Source organism: Lucilia cuprina, chromosome 3, assembly GCF_022045245.1.
Source record: "Lucilia cuprina isolate Lc7/37 chromosome 3, ASM2204524v1, whole genome shotgun sequence".
Taxonomy (NCBI): Eukaryota; Metazoa; Arthropoda; class Insecta; order Diptera; family Calliphoridae; genus Lucilia; species Lucilia cuprina.
In genome coordinates this window covers 20,012,271-20,033,152 of record NC_060951.1, presented here as the reverse complement: position 1 = coordinate 20,033,152, position 20,882 = coordinate 20,012,271, and the positions used below count along the sequence as shown (strand labels likewise).

At 29.7% G+C, this 20,882-nt stretch overlaps 1 protein-coding gene across 1 annotated transcript; it reads left to right on the top strand.

The window, feature by feature from the left end:
- Window positions 1-5,824: 5,824 nt before the first annotated feature.
- Window positions 5,825-6,769, top strand: LOC124418970. The gene has a single exon (XM_046947011.1). It carries the CDS (start codon window positions 5,825-5,827, stop codon window positions 6,767-6,769), a length of 945 nt encoding a protein of 314 aa, XP_046802967.1.
- Window positions 6,770-20,882: the final 14,113 nt, after the last annotated feature.

The following is a 20,882-nucleotide window of genomic DNA, read 5'->3' as shown; positions in this document are numbered from 1 at the left end:
AGTTTTCAATTACTTTAAAAGATACATCGTGAAGACCATACCATTGGGAGCCTTAATTGGCTATGTGTCCACGTGTGTCCCTTAATTTTAGGTTAAGATCATTTCACAAATATCAGTAACAAAATATTACCTTCGGATAATTTTGGTTGATACTTCGGTTTAGATTATGGTTGGAAGACACTTAATTTGATCTTTGGAATAAAACTACATAACCTTACTTATATCTTTGGTTTGGAATATAAAATAACGCGTCAGTCAGTGTTACCACAACAAAATTTCTTTTTTAACCAAAATTCGAATAAAAAATAACCAAATTAAGAAAAAAGTAAACAACATTATTTTTATTTGTTTTATGTTTAAATTTGGACTTTAAAATAACAAATTCATTTTCTGAAGTGGAACTATGTTAAATTTCGTGGTATTATGAAGACAGTTATGAGCGCTAAAGTAATTTTCTGTACAGGATCTTATATGAGACGTATGGTCAATTATGGACCAAATCTCATAAAATCTGACAGAGATATTTTAGTTCCTTTAAACCTTGATTATGTTGAATTTTGTTGCTTTAAAGTCATTTTCAGAGGAGACTTTTTATGAGGGATAGAGTCAATTGGATACCGATCCTCATAAATTTTCACAAATACATTTCAAATAAAACTTTTTTATATTGAGCAATATAGTAATTTTAAGCAATATAGTAATTTTCTGAATAGGGCATAATATGGGGGCTAAGTGAAATCGTTGACTGATAGTTCGCATTTTCAATACCAATCAAACTGGGTCAATTAAAAACATTTTTGCAAAATATTTCAGTTTTCTATCTTGTTTCTTTTACGACTCTATCGTGTTTTCAACAATAAATGTATGTCTGTTGGCAGATTCCTTAACAAATGCAATTAATATTTATTTTAAAAAATAACTGAGTTTTTAACGCGCTTTAGCGCAATTTGAAAATATTCCACATACGACTTTTTGAAGAACAATTTTAAATTAAAAAAATCTTCCCATTTTATGAACAGATTTGGAGATTTCGTTCGAAATTTGGGTTTAAATTATAATACCATGTAGCGGATGTTAGCATTACATTCATAACTTCAGCAATATTTGTAAACGTAATCTATCCAAATTATCCGACAAATTGACCAAAATATAGAATTTAAGACAGTAAAATAAAAATATCATCTAGAAAATGTAAATAAAGAACTAAAAGTCATGGTGATATAGTAGAAATCAAAGGTCATGAGTATCAAATCTTTGCATATATCGCGATTATTGTTCGTCGTACGAGTTTAGATGTTATTAAAACTTTTGTATATAATAAATTTCATTTTCCTGCCGTGTTACTTAAAAATATCAGTTGATTAATACTTTAAAGATATTGTGATACAATTCTTGCATCAATTAGCAGAAAATACTTTATTTATTCTTATTAAATCATTTATCTTAGAATTTCGGCAAATTAGCACAGTATTTTGTTTATGCGAAATTTCAAATAGGTATAGAAGTTGCAATTATACTTTAAACTTTAAATTTAATTTGGAGGACATAATCTACGAAGTACGTAGACTATTCTTACTAAATTTTTTTTTTTCATACAAGTATCGTGAGTTCTTTATATAAAAAGTTCCATTAGAAATATTAAAGAAAGGACGGACGAGTTTGGATCAACCCAAAAAGTGATTTTAAGTTCATGGATGCACCAAAAGGAGAGAGAGGATTCATTATTCATGGTGTTAAATTGACTAGTGTAATATTACGGTGTTGTTATGATTTTAGTCAACTCAATTAATATGTGGAAAACTCATAAAACTCATACCAATTAAGATATTGAAAAATACCTTTGTACACATAAGTATAACCAGTAGATGTACAAATTGCAGTAAAAAAAATTTTGAAAATTGACTAGTGTAATATTACGGTGTTGTTATATTTTAGTCAACTCATTTAATATGTGGAAAACTCATAGGTAATTTTGCTAAATCCTAACCAATTAAGATATCGAAAAATACCTTTGTACACATAAGTATAATCAGTAGATGTACAAATTGCAGTAAAAAAAATTTCGAATAGTAAAAAAAAATTCCTCATTACCAAAATAAAAACAGGCCGATATGTATATTTACATAATTGATTTAAAAAAAGAGATAAAAGAATTTTCTTATTTTATTTTTGGAATAAAAGCAAACAGCATTTAGTTCAATTGTTTGCAAAAAATAACTAAAACAAAAAAAAAAAAAATCCACATTACCAAAATTCAAAACAGGACGATATGTATATTTACATATTTGATTTAAAATAGAGATAAAAGAATTTTTTTTTGTTAGCAAAAAATAACCAACACGAAAAATTAATTCACATGTACACATGCAAAATAAAAATAACCAATTTTGGTTAATAATAACCAAAGTGGCAACACTGATTATGAATAACATAAAAATTATTTAATCTCTCACATACACAGAAAAAAATCAAATTCAAAATCATACAATAAATTCATGAAGCCGTGAATTTTTTTACGAAATTCGTAAAATCAAGAACTCAAATTCGTTAATTCTTTATTGAAAAAATTTCATGATTTTTCTTATGAAAGTAATATACTATTTACGAAAAACATAAACAAATATTCGAAACATTTTCAGACAATTATTTTACTAAAAACAATAACGCAGGTTATTTGTATTTATACTGAAATTCAAGTAATTTTTTGTCTGAAACAGATGAATAATTTATTGTATTTTGGCAATAGTAATACCATAATTTCTTATTGAATCTATAATAATTTTGTTGAAAATATATATTGAATTTTAACAAAAATTATACTAATTCTAAAAAACATTTATTGAATCAGTAAAAATTTTTAGTGAAAATTAAATTTATTTCAATAAAGTGTTTGTTAAAAAATATTTTTCTTCTGTGTGAGAATCAAACAAATTTGTTATAAACCCAAACAAAAATATTTATAAAAATCGAAATTAAATTTAAGCAAACGATTGTTAAAAAAATTGTGCATATTTTTTTCTGTAAATTTTTAAAATAAATTAAACTTATGTTTTTTATATATTAAATTTTAAATTAACACAATTTATTACAAAATCAAAATTAAATAAATATATTTACTGCAATTTTTCTTTTGAATTTTCAGAGCAAGAATGATTTTGCATTAAATTCTCTTATTAGCGTATTAACAAGAAAGAGTTTTATATTCGGCTGTGCCGAATCTTATATACCCTTCACCATGATGTGTTAAAAAACAGTCAGTACGAATTTTATTACCAAAAATACCAATTGCAAAACGGTAAGGTATCAAAAAGTCCTCTTTTATGGCTTAATCCAGACTCTACAGACATTTTGTAGAAGGAAAAAAGTCCCCTTTTATGTGTTCTCTCCTAATCCGGCCTCTACAAACTTAATTTTATGTTTCTAGGTTCGATATTATAGAAAATTCAAAAAGTACTTTTTGTAGAACGAACAAGTACCAAAGAGTCCCTCTTTGTAGGTTCTTACCTAGTCAAGGCCCTACATGCTAAATTTCATGTTTCTAGGTTTAATATTATAGAAAATTCAAAAAGTACCTTTTGTAGAACGAAAAAGTCCCAAAAAATCCCCTTTGATGTGTTCTCGTCTAATCCGGACTCTACATACTTAATTTCATGTTTCTAAGTTCATTATTATAGAAAACAAAGGAAGTACCTTTTGAAAAACGAAAAAGCACCAAAAAGTTCCCTTTTATGTGTTCTGATCTAATATGGGCTCTACATACTTAATTTCATGTTTCTAAGTTCATTATTATAGAAAACTCAAAAAATACCTTTTGAAAAACGAAAAAGCACCAAAAAGTTACCTTTTATGGGTTCTCATCTAATTCCGAATCTACGTACTAAATTTCATGTCCCTTGGTTCAATATTATAGAATATTCCAAAGGACCATTATTGACCCTAACCCCTATATAACGTCCCCTTCAGAAAATGACTTTGCTCACTTAAGAATACAGCGATGAAATTTGACAAAAGTAAGTATATTACTATCCAAAACCTCTCTTATGTGGATCGGTTCATAATTGACCCTACCCCCATATAAGGTCCCCTTCATAAAATTACTTTAACGCTCATTACTGGTTTCAAAATACGAGTATAGCGATGAAATTTCACAAAAGTAAGTTTTATACGAGGCAAAATCTCTCTACCAAATTTTATGTGGATCGGTCCATAATTTATCCTACCCCCATATAAGATCCCATTTAGAAAATGACTTTAACGTTAATTATTGGCGTAAAAATACGAATATAGCATATAAATTTAACATAAGTATCTTAGGAACCAAAACCATCAAATTGTATGTGAATCGGTCTATAATTGACCCTACCCCACATATAAGGTTCCCTCCATAAAATTACTTTAACGCTCACAGAAGTAAGTTTTTCACAAGCCAAAATTTCTTTACCAAATTTTATATGGAACAATCTGAAAGTCTCCATCAGAAAAATACTTTAAGACCCATTACTCGCTTAAAAATACGAGTATAGTAATGAAATTCGACTCAATTAAGTTCCTTACTAGCCAAAATCTCTTAACGAAATTTTATTATTTACCTGTCTATAATTTACCCTACCCCCATATAAGGCCCCTTCAGAAAATGACTTTAAAACTCAGTACTGGCTAAAATACTAGCTGATTTATGATATTCGACAAAAACCAGTTTTGTATAAGCTAAATCACTCTACAAAATTCTGTGGGGATCGGTCCATATTGTTCCTACCCCCTATTTAAGATCCCCATCAGAAAGTCCTATAGGAACCGAAATCTCTCTACCAATTTTTATGAGGATCAGTCCATAATAACATCACCCAATTTAAATACAACCCCCTCCTGAAAATGACGCGAAAAATAAAAGATTCGGCATAGCCGAATATAACACTCTTACTTCATATTGTAAGGTCAAAAATAAAGATGTAAAAGCATTTACTAATATTTAAACTCTGTTCCATGTACTGAAAGAAAGAGCTTGCATTACACAGGGCAACACGAAAAAAACTAACCATATACTGACTGTGGATACTTTATAATTTATATACTTTGTAATTAATATACTCTATAAATAATTTAATATTTAAGTTTTCATTGAGTTTTTAAATTTGAATTTTAAATTTGTGAGAATATAAAATATATTATTATTAATTTGTCACAAAAACTTAAAAATATAAATAATATTTTGTCTTATAATATATTAATAAAAATAGTAATTTTATAAAATTATAACCACCAAAAAATTAATAGTAATTTTATAAAATTATAACCACCAAAAATTGGCGATCCTGCCAGGAGTATATATTTAATGTAAATGTATATATAACTCTTAAATGCAAATTTTGACCAGTTACGAGAAGTAATTCTATACTCAAGATATATGTAATTTTTAAACGCAAATGTTGACCAGTTACGATCAGAAATTTAACACTCAAGATTTTAAAATACCAAGATTAATTTTTTTTAAATATAAGCAAATCACTTAAAATAATTATTAATCAAGATTATCAATATTGGACAATATTTATTGATTACAAACTACATATATATATGAACTATCAGTACCTTATGAATAATAATTTACGAGAAACTTATTAATTAAGAGGATGATACTCAAAATTTTCTATTAAGGAAGGATAAAAAAAGAGAAAGAATTATCTAAAAATAAACTGTCATTGGTATATATTAAAAATAACTTTTATTTATTTGTTAATTTTGTTAAACATTTAGTTGTTTGTTGTTTTGTTAATTGGTTTGTTTATATTATTTTTAATACCGTTGTTAACTCTTCTGCCGAATAATGTTGCCAATTCGTTCACCCTCGCGCAATACTTCCCAAACTCAAAACAGTAGTAATATACAACAGATTTTAAATGATGACACAAATCCTAACACCACACAACAAATACAAACTCCTCAAACACAGAACCCTCCTTTAGTCAGTTATTTTCCACAATCAAATTACGATCTGTGTGCGACTTCTGTCAAACTTCCTCAGTTTTGGACAAATTGTCCTGATGCGTGGTTTATTCATGCAGAGATGCAGTTTACAACCAAGGGCATATCTTTAGATAGGACAAAATATGAACATATTATTACAGCACTTCCACAAGAAGTAATATTAACTGTTCTAGATATCATACAGAATCCACCACCTAATAATCTTTATAATAATCTGAAAAAGGTATTAGTAGAACGACATTCACTGAGTGAAACTTCCCGGTTAGAGAAAATATTGTCCGACAGTGAAATGGGTAACAGAAAACCATCCGAATTTTATCGCTCATTGTCTCTTTTAGCTGGAAATAGTTTTAGTCCAGATATCTTAAAGAAATTATGGTTGAGGAAATTACCAAAGAGTCTTAATGTAGCTTTAACAGGATCAAATCATAACGACATTTCCGAAATGATACAATTAGCAGATAAGATATGGGAAGTTATGTTTAATGGCGAAGTGGCAAATATAAAAGAACATAACCCAACAAACATTGAACATGTAGTAGAAAATTTAACAAAAACTTTGTGTGAAAATGTGACGAAACTATGCATTGAAGTCAACTCTCTTAAAAAGGAGTTAAATGACAGGCAAGCACGTTCTTCTTTTCGAAGTAGGTGTAGGAGAAATTCACGTTCAAGAGTTCGTTCTACTAGCAGAGATTGGCTTTGTAGATTTCATTACCGTTTTGGAGATAAAGCTATTCGTTGCGAACAACCCTGTTCCAATAATAAAAATTCGTCAAACTAATATCTCCCATTGTTGAGGCGACAAACAATGGTGATGTAAACTCAATGTCTCGTCGCCTTTTTGTTTTTGATAAGATCAATAAATTAAATTTTCTAATAGATAGTGGAGCAGAAGTTTCAGTTTTACCTTCCACTAAATTCCAAAATAGTAACAAATTATCAGACATTGTTTTAACCGCGGCTAACGGCTCTAATATTTCTACGTATGGAAAAAAACTTCTCACTATTGATTTAGGCTTACGGCGAGAATTTCCATTTATATTTCTTATTGCTAACATTTCGAAACCTATAATCGGTGCAGACTTTCTTAGTAAATACGGTCTTTTAATAGATGTAAAACACAAAAGATTATTAGATTCCCTTACTAATTTAAGAGTAAATGCAATATCATCCACATGTAATATATCATTACCTAAATTATTTGCGAATGATAATAAATACACTCAATTATTAAAAGAGTTTCCCTCATTAACTGCGGAACCAGATTACACTAAACCTGTGAAACATTTAACGGTTCATAGATTGAATACCGAAGGTCTTCTTCCATTTACTAAGCCTCGAAGGTTAGATCCCTTAAAATATAAAGTAGCTAAGACGGAATTTGAATTTTTAGTCAAAGCTGGAATTTGCAGACCATCAAACTCTTTTGTTTCTTCAGCACTTCATCTTGTCCCAAAAAAGGATCCCAACGATTGGCGACCTTGCGGTGATTTTAGAAGACTTAATGCTGTGACAGTTCCGGACCGCTATCCGTTACCCCACATTCATGACTTAAATATGAATATGCGAAATAAGAAAATCTTCTCGAAATTAGATTTAATAAGGGCTTATCATCAAATACCAATGGCAAAGGAAGATATTTACAAAACTGCAATAACTACACCATTTGGCATGTTTGAATTTTTACGAATGCCATTCGGTTTAAGAAATTCAGCTGAAACATTCCAACGCTTTATAAATGAAGTATTTCGTGGATTAGATTTTGTTTTCACTTATATAGATGACGTTCTAATAGCTAGCGAAAGTGAAGAGGAGCATTATGAACATTTGAGAATAGTATTTCAACGATTAGATGAATACGGATTGAACATAAAACCGGGTAAATGTACTTTCGGAGTAGATAATATAAATTTTTTGATTCACAATATATCCGAAAAAGGTATTCAACCATCAGAAGAAAAGGTTTCAGCTATAAGACAATTTGAGCGTCCACTATCAGTTAAACAGATGCAAAAATTCGTTGGTATGGTAAATTACTACCACCGTTATATACCCAATTTAGCGCATAAAACCGCGATCTTACATGAATTAATGAACGATGCTATTAAAAAAAGACGAAAAGATTTAGTATGGAACGATAGTGCTATCAATACATTTGAAGAGATTAAAAATAGTTTTGCGTCTCGCGTTCTTCTAAATCATTACAATAAATTTGCAAATTTAGCATTAACTGTTGACGCTTCAAATATTGCTGTGGGTGGTGTTTTACAACAAATTTTTAATGGTAAGGTTGAACCCTTGAGATAAATACAATGAGATTTTAAATTACACATAATTTACACATGAGATCAATTACACATGGGCTACACATGGAAATAAAAATTACACACAATATGTGTAATTACACATGAAGTGGCAACACTGATTGTGACAATAAAGTGATATATTTATAAATGCTAAACGCATTGTTAAAGGTCGAGCATTTCGTTAACGTTTGTGTGTAATCGATTAATAATTTTGATTGTTTTAATCACCTTCTTAATTGATCTATAAAGACTTCTCTCGCAAACAGTTTAATTCATTTGATGAATTAATGACTCAATTATTGTTCTGATTAATTCGTTATTTGAAAAAAATATATATTTTTTATTTCATTACAAATTTGGTAATTTATATCATAATTTTAGTTATAGGTGCAAAACTTGCTTGATACAACTATATTGATAATTAAAACATATTTTCAGTTTTTTTCTGTGTATATAATATTAAGCGATAATTTAAGCATTAGCACAATTTTATTGGTAAAATAGCCCATTCTGCTGCAATATTTCTTGATATTGAATAATAATGGCTAATTCAAACCAATATTTTGTAAAATAGCAAAATATAATATCAAACAAAATAAGTAAGAAATAATATTCGGGCGAGGCCGGCCATATAATAACATACTCCTGTTACAAAAATAAAATGTGATTTAGTTTTCATAACAAAGCGTTAAAGTTTATTGTTGAATTAAATTGTGATCAAATGAGACATTGTAATTATAAAATTCATTAGGATCATCAAGGCTATTATGGAACTTTGTTTTGCAGCTTTTTGTCGAGATACGAGGATATTAAACATAATAATGAACTTAAAAACCCTATTCGGTGGATTGAGGGTTGTATGGGGACTAGGTGAAATAATGAACCGATGTTAATCATTTTCAGACAGACGGACATAGCTTAATCGACTCAGAAAATGATTAAACTAAGATCACATCAAGATAATTTTATGGATCTTAACACAAACGTTTCTTTTGGCCCAGGGACGAATCCTATTGAAAATAGTTAAAATCTGTTCATTATTTCAACTAGCCCCCATACAACCGTACCACACTGTCGAAGAAGTGATATGTCAAAATAAAGTGAGTTTCTTATTTATTGAAATGATGTGTAAAACACTGTCGTAGCTTAAAACCTGTCAAAGTAATTTGCAGCGATAGGGAAAATAAAATGAATGAATGTATGTATGTATGTATGTATGTATGTATGTATGTATGTATGTATGTATGTATGTATGTATGTATGTATGTATGTATGTATCCATTGTAGGTGTCTACATAATACTTTATATACTTATACATACTTTATATACTTATACATACATATGGGGCATTTCACGTCAAGTGAACCAACTTTTGAAATCGATGTCTTCCGATCGCGATGAAATTTGCACCATAGTAGTTCTATTGGATAGTAATTCAGACACAATTTTTCAACAAGATCGCTCGTGAACTTTCTAAGTTAGAGGCGGTCAAAATTTGACATTTTGGCCATGCATGTGTTATTTCTCATCCATGTAACTTATTACCTATTGTTCTTAGCAAAATGTGTCCCAAATAGTTTAGATAGCTATTTATGCAATCTTTCGAAAAAAAAAATAATAAAAAAATTTAATAAAATATTTTTGATTTTTTTTAAATCAAAAACATTTTTGACTTTTTTTCAAAATGGACCGTTTTTATTTTTTTTATTTTTTTTTTTAAGAAAGCTTAAGTCTTTTCCTAAGCGACCTATATGGTCGCTTAGTGGGATGCGAGTGGGATATCTATCAAAAAAAATATTTTGTAACTCAAAATTTAAAATTTTTGAATTTTTTTGCAAAATCAAAAACTTTGTTGATTTTTTTTTTTTTAAATTGATCCATTTTTTATTTTTGCTCAAAGCTTTTGTGTTTTCCTTTAACACCCTTTTTGTCGCTTAGTGGGATGCGAGTGGGATATCTATAAAAAAATGTTTTGTAACTTAAGATATACAATTATTTACTTTTTATACCCACCATCAAAAGAGATGGGGGTATATTGATTTTGTCATTCCGTGTGTAACACATCGAAATATTGCTCTAAGACCCCATAAAGTATATATATTCTGGGACCTCGTAAGATTCTAAGACGATCTAGCCATGTCCGTCCGTCTGTCCGTCTGTCTGTTGTTGGCACGATAGCGTCCACAAAATAAGAGATATTGAGATGAAATTTTCCCAAAATATATTTTATTGATCAGAAATGTTTGGTATTGAAAATGGGCAAAATCGGTCAACGATTTCACATAGCCCCCATACAACTGTACCCCCCGGAATATTGTATAAATAGCTTCAAATATTCACAAATTCGTTGTTTATTAAGCAAATACCACAAAATTTCGCATAGGTAAGTTTTTTGACGTCTGAAAAATAATTCTAGCTTAAAAATGGGAATATAGCGTTGAAATTCGACACACATAAGTTTTATACTAGGCAATATCTCGGTCCATAGTTGACCCTACCCCCATAAAATTTCTTTAATGCTCATTACTGGCTTAAAAATCGGATTATAGTAATGAAATTGCACAGAAGTAAGATTTATATAAGTCAAAATTTACCAAATTTTATGTGGATCGGTTCACAATTGACCCTTCCCCTCATATAAGGCCCCCTTCAGAAAACGACTTTAATGTTAATTATTAGTAAAAATACTAATATAGCGAAAAAATTTGACATAAGTATGTATCTTAGGAACCAAAACGTTTCCACCAAATTTGATGTGGATCGGTCTATAATTGACCCTACCCCCCATATAAGGTCCCCTCCATAAAATACTTTAACGCTCATTACTGCCTGAAAAATACGAGTATATCGATGAAATTTCACAGAAGTAAGTTTTTCACAAGCCAAAATCTCTTTACCAAATTTTATGTGGAACAGGCCTTAATTGACCCTAACCCCAACATAAGGTCCCTATCAGAAAATACTTTAAGGCCCATTGTAGATTTATGAAATTCGACATAAAAAGTTTTCGTGTAAGCTAATATCTCTATCTCTTTTATAGGAACCAAAATCTCTCTATCAATTTCAATGAGGATCAGTCCCCCCATATAAAGTCCGCCCCAGAAAATGACGCGAAAAATACGAATACCGCAATGCAACTCGACATAAACAATTTTAATTTAAACTCTCACTACCATATTTTATGACTTTAATGCTCCTTAATGGCTTCAAAATACAAGAAGATCGATGAAATTTTAAATAAATAAATAAGGAACTGAAATCTTCTTACAGATTTTTATGAGAGAATTGGTCCATATATGTATGTATAAATATATGTATGTATAAATACTCGCTATAAAAATTAGCACTGTCAATAGTAAAACCCCCATCAATGGACCTGTTTCAAATATTACCCTGATGTACTAATTAATATCGATATATAATAATAAAATATTCAAAATATCAAAGTTCATTTATATATCAGTGAAAATAACACTCTACTTGTTTTTTTTTTTTTTTTTTTTTTGAAAAATCAAAAACCATTTTGACTTTTTTCCAAAATGGACTCTTTTATTATTAATTTTTTTCTCAAAAGAAAGCTTAGGACTTTTCCTTTAAAACCTTTTTGGTCGCTTAGTGGGATGCGAGTGGGATATCTATCAAAAAAATATTTTGTAACTCAAGATTTAAAATTTTTTACTTTTTTGAAAAATCAAAAACCTTTTTGACTTCTTTTTTCCAAAATGAATTTTATTATTTTTTTTTTCAAAAGAAAGTTTAGGTCTTTTCCTTTAAAACCTTTTTTGCGCTTAATGGGATGCGAGCGGGATATCTATCAAAATCAGTGTTGCCACTTCATGTGTAATTACACATATTGTGTGTAATTTTTATTTCCTTGTAGCCCATGTGTAATTGATCTGATGTGTAAATTATGTGTAATTTAAAATCTCATTGTATTTACATAAGTATTACTTATTTTATATAAAAACGATCCACACACAAATACATAGAAATTTATTTTCCCTTTGAAACACTTAAGCAAAAAGTGTCCGTCCTTTTCTTGAGATTTTTTTAAATTTTTTGAAAGCCGTTTTTAAAAAAAGTGATTCACATACATGTAAATGGTACATATAAATATTTCTATATTCAACAAGTAGGAGTGTTATATTCGGCTATGCCGAATCTTTTATACCCACCATCAAATCACTGATATATAAATTAACTTTGATATTTTGAATATTTTATTATTATATATCGATATTAATGAGAACGTCAGGGTAACATTTAAAAGAGGTCCATTAATGGGGTTTTACTATTGATAGTGCTAAATTTTTATAGGGAGTAGGGGTATTTATACATACATATATGGAACAATTCTCATAAAAGTCTGTTGGAAGATTTCAGTTCCTTATTTGTTTAAAATTTCAACGATATACTTGTATTTTGAAGCCAGCATTAAACTAAAGGAGCATTAAAGTCATAAAATATGATAGAGAGATTTTAAATGAAAATTGTTTTATGTCGAGTTGCATTGCGGTATTCGTATTTTTCGCGTCATTTTCTGGGCGGAATTTATATGGGTGGTTTTATTATGGACTGATCCTCATAAATATTGATAGAGAGATTTCGGTTCCTATAGAAGATAAAGATATTAGCTTACACAAAACTTTTTTTTTTTGTCGAATTTCATAAATCTACTAGTATTTTTAAGCCAGTACTGAGCTGAAGGAGCCTTTTATGGGGTTTGCGTCAATTATAGACCGATCTCCGTAAAATTTTATAGAACGATCTTGGTTCATACAGGTCAGGTTTATATCGAATTTCATCACTTTACTCGTTTTTTTAGCCCAGTAATTAATTTTTTGGTAGGAACATTATATGGGGGTAGGTCAATTAAGGCTCGATCCACATAAAATTAAGTTAAGAGTTTTTGACTGGCAAGGAACTTAATTGAGTCGAATTTTATTACTATAGTCATATTTTTAAGCCAGTAATGGTCCTTAAAGTATTTTTCTGATAGGGACTTCATTTGGGGGTAGGGTCAATTAACGCCTGTTCGACATAAAAATTGGTAAAGAGATTTTGGCTTGTGAAAAACTTACTTCTGTAAAATTTCATCTCCGTACTCGAATTTTTAAGGCAGTAATAAGCGTTAAAGTATTTTTATGGAGGGGACCTTATATGGTGGGTAGGGTCAATTATAGACCGATCCACATAATGTTTAGTGGAAAGGTTTTGGTTCCTAAGATACAAACTTATGTCAAATTTCTTCGCTATATTCGTATTTTTACGCCCATAATTAACGTTAAAGTCGTTTTCTGAAGGGGGCCTTATATGGGGGAAGGGTCCATTATGGACCGATCCATATAAAATTTGGTAAATTTTGACTTGTATGAATCTTACTTCTGTGTAATTTCATTGCTATAATTCTATTTTTAAGCCAGAAAAATTTGGTAGAGAGATATTGCCTAGTATAAAACTTATTTCTGGGAAATTTGGTAAAGAGATTTTGGCTAGTATAAAACTTACTTCTGTTAAATATCATCGCTATAGTCGTATTTTTAAGCCAGTAATGAGCATTATAGTAATTTTATGGAGGGGACTTTATATGAGGGGTAGGGTCAATTATAGACCGATCTACATAAAATTTCATAAAGATTTTTTGGCTGGTAAAACACTTACTTATATCAAATTTCATCGCTATATTCGTTTGTTTAAGCCAGTAATGAGCGTTAAAGTCATTTTCTGAAGAGGACCTTATATGAGGGGGTTTTTGGCTCAATTATGGACCGATCCACATAAAATTTCGTATGTCAAATTTTTTCTCTATACTTGTATTTTTAAGCGAGTAATGAGCGTTAAAATAATTTTTTGAAGGGGACGTTATATGGGGGTAGGGTCAATTATGGACCGATATACTTAAAATTTGGTTGGGAGATATTGGCTTGCATGGAACTTGTGTGTGCGGAATTTCATCGCTATATTCGTTTGTTTAAGCCAGTAATGGGCGTTAAAGTCATTTTCTGAAGGGACCTTATATGGGGGTAGGGTCAATTATGGACCGATCCACATAAAGTTTCATAGAGAGGTTTTGGCTAGTAAGAAACTTACTTATGTCAAATTTCATCACTATATTCGTTTGTTTAAGCCAGTAATGAGCGTTAAAGTCATTTTCTGAAGGGGACCTTATATGGGGTAGGGTCAATTATGAACTGATCCACATAAAATTTCATAGAGAGGTTTTGGCTAGTAAAAAACTTACTTATGTAAAATTTCATCGCTATACTTGTATTTTTATGACAGTAATGAGCGTTAAAGTCATTTTCTGAAGGGGACCTTATATGGGGAGTAGGGTCAATTATGGACCGATATACATAAAATTTGGTTGAGAGATATTGACTTACATGAAACTTATGTGTGTCGAATTTCATCGCTATATTCCCATTTTTAAGCCAGTAATCAGCTATTTAGTCATTTTCTAAAGGGACCTTATAGGGGGTAGGGCCAATTATGGTCCTATGTCCCCATAATGCAGAATTATTTTTCAGACGTCAAAAACCTGTCTATACGAAATTTTGTGGTATTTGCTTCATAAACAACGAATTTTTGAATATTTGAAGCTATTTGTACATTATTCCGGGGTACATTTGTATGGGGGCTATGTGAAATCCTTGACCGATTTTGCCCATTTTCAATACCAAACATTTCTGATCAATAAAATAATTTTGGGAAAATTTCATCTCAATTAGCCCTCTTGTAAAAAAACTATTTTTTGACAAAAAAAAAGTAAAAATATTCCGAAATAAAGTTTAAAAAAAAACAAACCAAATGCTTTATTTTTCTAAATAATCCCTATTTTTAACATACATACTGACTGGTGTAGGGTATCATATGGTCGGCTACGCCCGACTATACATTCATACTTGTTTTATATTCAAAAATAACGAAACAAGAAAATTTTTAAATAATCAAATTTAACTCAAACTAATTTCTAGTGGTAATTTTTTTTTCAAGTGTGTAAAAGTTACGTTGTTTTTTAGATCTAGTTAAATAATAATTTATTTTAGGGGTGACTGGAAGAAATGGCTTCAGATTCCAATCTGAATGGATAAATCTGAAATGATTGTCATATGCTTTAGGTTTCTTTTAATGTGCTTTTTCAATCAGAAAAGCCAATTTTATATGAAATGAAAAGTGAAGATTTTAATATTTTGCAAATATATTCTTCAAATTATATAAAAATGGATGTTTTGAAGTCAAAAAGCGTATGGCAAATCAACGAATCAGATGAAAACATATTTTCAAACATAAATGATATTTATATTGGAGTTGCTGCATATGAATCATTAACTCAGATATCTGCATCAGAAAAAACAATCATTCTTCAAGATTGTAGAGAATTTTACATGGAGGCAATTAGTTAAATAAAATCAAGATTTGATTTTAGAGATCAAATTTATTCTGTTGTAGATATTGTTTATACAAAAGTTGCTCAGTCTTTTGAACCAAATACATTATCCCTATTTAAAACTTTGATTTTGAAAAATTTGAACTTAATGCAAGCCTAGAACCAGAAGTATACTGGCCTAAACTTTTTAAATTAAAAAATTCTTTAGAAGAATATTTGCTTCCCAATCTACAAAAAGTAATTCAGTTTATTTCTTTCAGCTTCTGCTGAAAGAATTTTTAGTAATTTGAAAAATTGCAAAACTGATTTAAGAAATAGAATGTTTTCTAAAACAATTGCATAAATTTTTTACTAATGAAGGAATTTTATGAAACGGTAAAGAAAACTGTGAACCTAGTCAAGCAATTATCAAAAAGAATTGGAAATAGTGATCTCAGTTATAACTATATATGTATATATATAGAAATATTTTAATTATCTAATTTTATATTTTGTTTATAAATGAATTAATTATAATTATTTAAATTTTCGTATAGAAAAATATGTATATGATTTATTTTTGTTTCACTGTTTTTTATGTTTAAATAAAAATTAAAAAAGGACATGTGTATTTTTATTAAATGTGTAATATAGGAGTCGATCAAGTGTAGTTGCTAAATTTTTTGGTGGCAACACTGGTCACAATCGAACATTTAAAATGTTTCATAAATCGTCAAGAAACTTGAATATTATATGCCTAATTTTTTATTGACTATTTAAGAATTATAAATATTCATAGCACAAAAACTCAAAATCAAATAAAAAAATAACATAGTAGGCCAAAAATATTTTTTCAATCAATTAAAAAATTAATTGAATTAATTAAAAATTTAATCAAAATTGTACACTTAGGTTTCAAGCAACGAGATAATTAAGACAAATAAAAATTTGTTTAAATAAAAATTAAAGAAAGAGAAAACATGGTAATTGAAAATAAACTACCGATGATTTTTTCTGTGTAATAACGCTTATTGTCAATTTCAATGCAGTCTAAACAGCCTTCACCACACTAAAGAAAACGACATTTTGATTATTTTTTAAAGAGGGAACTAAACGCCCTTACAAAAGGATAGAATCACTTAATACTTTTTCTTATCACTTAAACTTTATAATTATTATTTTTTGCGACACCTTTAATCTATTATATAATAATTTATATTTGTATATAATTTATACCTTAAAATTTTTATATTTTTATTTCACCATGTCGATGAACTGTCAAAACGAATTACGAATGTGTCGTAGAAACGGGTTAATTAGCTATTGATATTCAGAGGCCGAATTGAGTAATTTAACTGCTTGTGTGAACTTAACTTCTAATTATTTTGTATAATTGCTGCGTCATGTTACTCTCAATGAATGATAACGCTCATAGTTAGCAACAAAACGAACTTCATCTGACTTAGCATAACCTTTCAATTTCTTGAACAAGTTTGTTTATTTCTTAATTTTTTGTAAATTTAAATTTATTTTAAAATATTAAAATAGAAAAAAATAAGACTAGATAAATACTAAATTGTTATGCCTTTAAAATCTGTATTAAAACAAATGAAAAACAAGTAAGTTCTATATTCGGCTATGCCGAATCTTATATACCCTTAACCATGGTGTGTTACAAAAAGTTGGTATCAAAAACTCTTCTTTCAAATTACTTACTTTGGGCTAAACATTTCTACATTCAATATTATAGAAAATTCAAAAAGTACCAAAAAAAAAAAAAACATGAAAAAAATACCAATAAGTTCACGTTTTCGGTTCTCACCTAATCCCGACTCTACATAAATTAATATTATGTTTCTAGGTTCAATATTACAGGAAATTCAAAAAGTACTTTGAAAAAGTGCCAAAAAATTCCCATCGATTTGTTCTCGTCTAATCCGGTCTCTACATACTTAATTTCATGTTTCTAAGTTCATTATTATAGAGAACTCAAAAAGTTCACTTTTATGTGTTTCACCTAATTCCGGCTCTATATACTATATTTCATGTTTCTGGGTTCATTATTACAGAAAATTCAAAAAGTACCTTTTTAAAAACGAAAAAATCCAAATAGTTCCATATTATGTGTTCTCACCTAATTCTGAATCTACATACTTAATTTCAAGTTCCTAGGTTCAATATTAATAAATATTCGAAAAATACCTTTTGAAAATCGAAAAAGCACCAAAAAGTTCCCTTTTATTCCCGAAAGCATGTCTGACAGAATTATTGAAGATTCGGATCTCGCCGATATCTGGGGTCCTCTAAAAACTGATGTCAACAAACATACAGACGGACGACTCCGCTATATATAAGGATCCAGAATATATATACTTCATAGGGTCGAAAAATTATATTATAGAAATTACAAACGGAATGACAAACTTATATATACCCTTCTCACGAGGGTAAAGGGTATAAATAAATCCGGCCCATACATACTTAATTTCATGTTTCTAAATTCAATATTATAGAAATTTCAAAACGAAAAGTACCAAAATGTTCTCTATTAGATGTAATCGCGTAATCCGGGCAATACATGTTTTATTTCACATTTCTATGTTCAATATTATACAAAAAATCAAAAAGTACATATTTATTGCTTCTAGGTTCAATAATATACAATTTTCAAAAAGTATGTATGTGCCGATTCAAAAAAAAAAAAATAGTACAGATTTTTTTGGTCGTAAGAAAGTTACATGTGTCGCATTTCATCGCTCCACTCGTATTTTTAAGATATTAGTGAGCTTTAAAGCCATTTCCTGAAGTGAACCCAATAAGGAACATATCCAAATAAATGTTGGTAAAGAGATTTTGGCGCGCGAGGAACTTAATTGTATACAATTTTATTGCTATATTCGTATATTTTAGCCAGTAATAAGCGTTAAAGTCATTTTCAGAATGGGTAGAGTCATTTATGGTCTGATCCTTAAAAAAATGACAAAAAGGTTTTGGTTTGTAAGAAACTTACTTGTGCCGATTTTTTTAGGTCAATAATGAGTGTAAAAAGACATTGTCTGAAGGGTATTTTATATGGGGAGTATGATCAATTATGAGCCGATCCTAGAAAAATTGGTAGAGAGGTTTTGATTCGTAAGAGACTTACTTATACCGAATTTCATCGCTATATATGCATTTTTAGGCCAGTAAAGAGTTTTCAAGTCATTTTCAGAAGGGGAGACCCTAAAAAAAAATAATTATGTAAAAGGTTTTGGGACGTATGAAACTTACTTGTACCGAATTTTATCGCTATACTCGCATTTTTGGGCCAGTAATGAGTGTAAAAGTCATTTTCTGAAGGGTACCTTATATGGGGGGTAGGGTCATTTGTAGCCGATCAAAAAAAAATTGGTTGAAAGGTTTTGGTTCTAAGAAACTTACCTATACCGAATTTCATCGCTATACTCGAATTTTTAGGCCAGTAGTGAGTGTTAAATTTATTTTATAAAGGGGACCTTATATTGGAGGTAGGGTCTTTATAGGCCGATACTTAAACAAATTGGTAAGAAGGTTTTGGTTTGTAAGAAACTTACTTACACCGAATTTCATCGCTATACTCGCATTTTTGGGTCAGTAATGAAGGTTAATGTCATTTTTTGAAGAGGACCTTAGATGGGGGGTAGGGTCAATTATGGACTGATCCTCAAAAAATTTGGTAGTAAGATTTTGGCTCATATGAAACTTACTTATGTCGAATTTCATCGCTATACTCGTACTTCTAAAGCAGTTATGCCCGTAGAAGCTGTTTTCGGGAGGTCCACTTGTATGGGGGCTATCCGAAAAAGTGGACCGATATGGCCCATTTTCAATAGCAAACAAACCTTAGCAATATTTCAACTGTCTAGCTTTTCTTGTGGTCCCTATCGTGATTTCAACAGACAGACGGACGGACATGGTCGTCATAGAATTTAATAAGGACTCGGAATATATATACTTTTTCTATGACCAATATTTCGATGTGTTACAAACTTAATGACAAAATCGATATACCCGCCATCTTTTTTGAAGGTGGGTATAGTTATATAATGAAAATTAAATGAAAAATTTTAAGGCTAAGTAAGAAAGCAGTTAAAAGGCTTACCTGACAACACTGGCCCAAAAATAAAAAAATATACTTTTATTTGAATGGACAAATATATTTACTTTAAGACATTTATTGTCCCACTTTTTAGTAGGACAAATATTAAACTTATTAATAACGTGAAAATCCCAATCAATTTATTAAAATAATAAACTATGTAATTTAATTCTAAATCATATATGTAAGTCCTTAAATTCCATGCTAATATGTACAAATATATAGTCAAATGAAAATTTAATATTTTACATAACCCCTCCTATCACTTATTTTGAATTTTACATTCGGCATGAGCAACAACCAGACAGACAGCTATTCGACACCAAGCAAAAACAAAATCATCAGCAACAACATAAAATAATGAAAAAATAAATAACATCAAAGTAAAAGTATTGATCATTATCAAAGTGTACATAAATTATGTTGGATAAAATTGCGTTATCACAAGCTTCAAAATAATTAATGACTACTGCACCAATGCATCTCCTGTTCCTGCCCACATATAAATTCACATTTACAAATTTAGGCTGTGTGTGTTTAATAACACCCCAGCAGTTCGACGGGACAGAACTGACAACTCAACCTACCACTTGTGGTGGCCCCTAGCCACCTGACTACCCAGGTGACCGACCACTTTAACATGTGCTTGTCCTACGAGGAAGTCAATCGTCACTCTACACCCTACAAAGAGACAGTAAAGAGACGATTGCCTCCGCTCTCGCTTACAAAGGGGACACTAAAGTGACGACTGTCTTCATTCTCGATTACAAAGAGTTTATTTGTGACGAAAGACCAAAAAATACGAATTGGAGTCAGACATGTGGTAAGATATTAATGGAACTAAAATTTAAACATTTCAAGTGTCTACTCTCCAGAATACTATGGGACAATAATGTTATAAATTTGAGTCAACCAGATAGTGGCATATTAGTAGGTTAAGTGGTTAGGTTAAGGTAGGTTAAGTGGTCAGTTCGGGACTGTCCCGTCGAACTGCTAGGAATACTATTCTACACACACTGCCTCTCACAAATTTATTTATGTATAACATTTATTTTAATTATGCTTATATATTTTTGCATATTAATCAGGGATGGCATCGTGGGT

What these genes read in the sequence shown, in the direction of transcription:
- LOC124418970 (XM_046947011.1), top strand. Translation starts at nt 5,825, where the DNA reads ATGTTGCCAATTCGTTCACCCTCGCGCAATACTTCCCAAACTCAAAAC.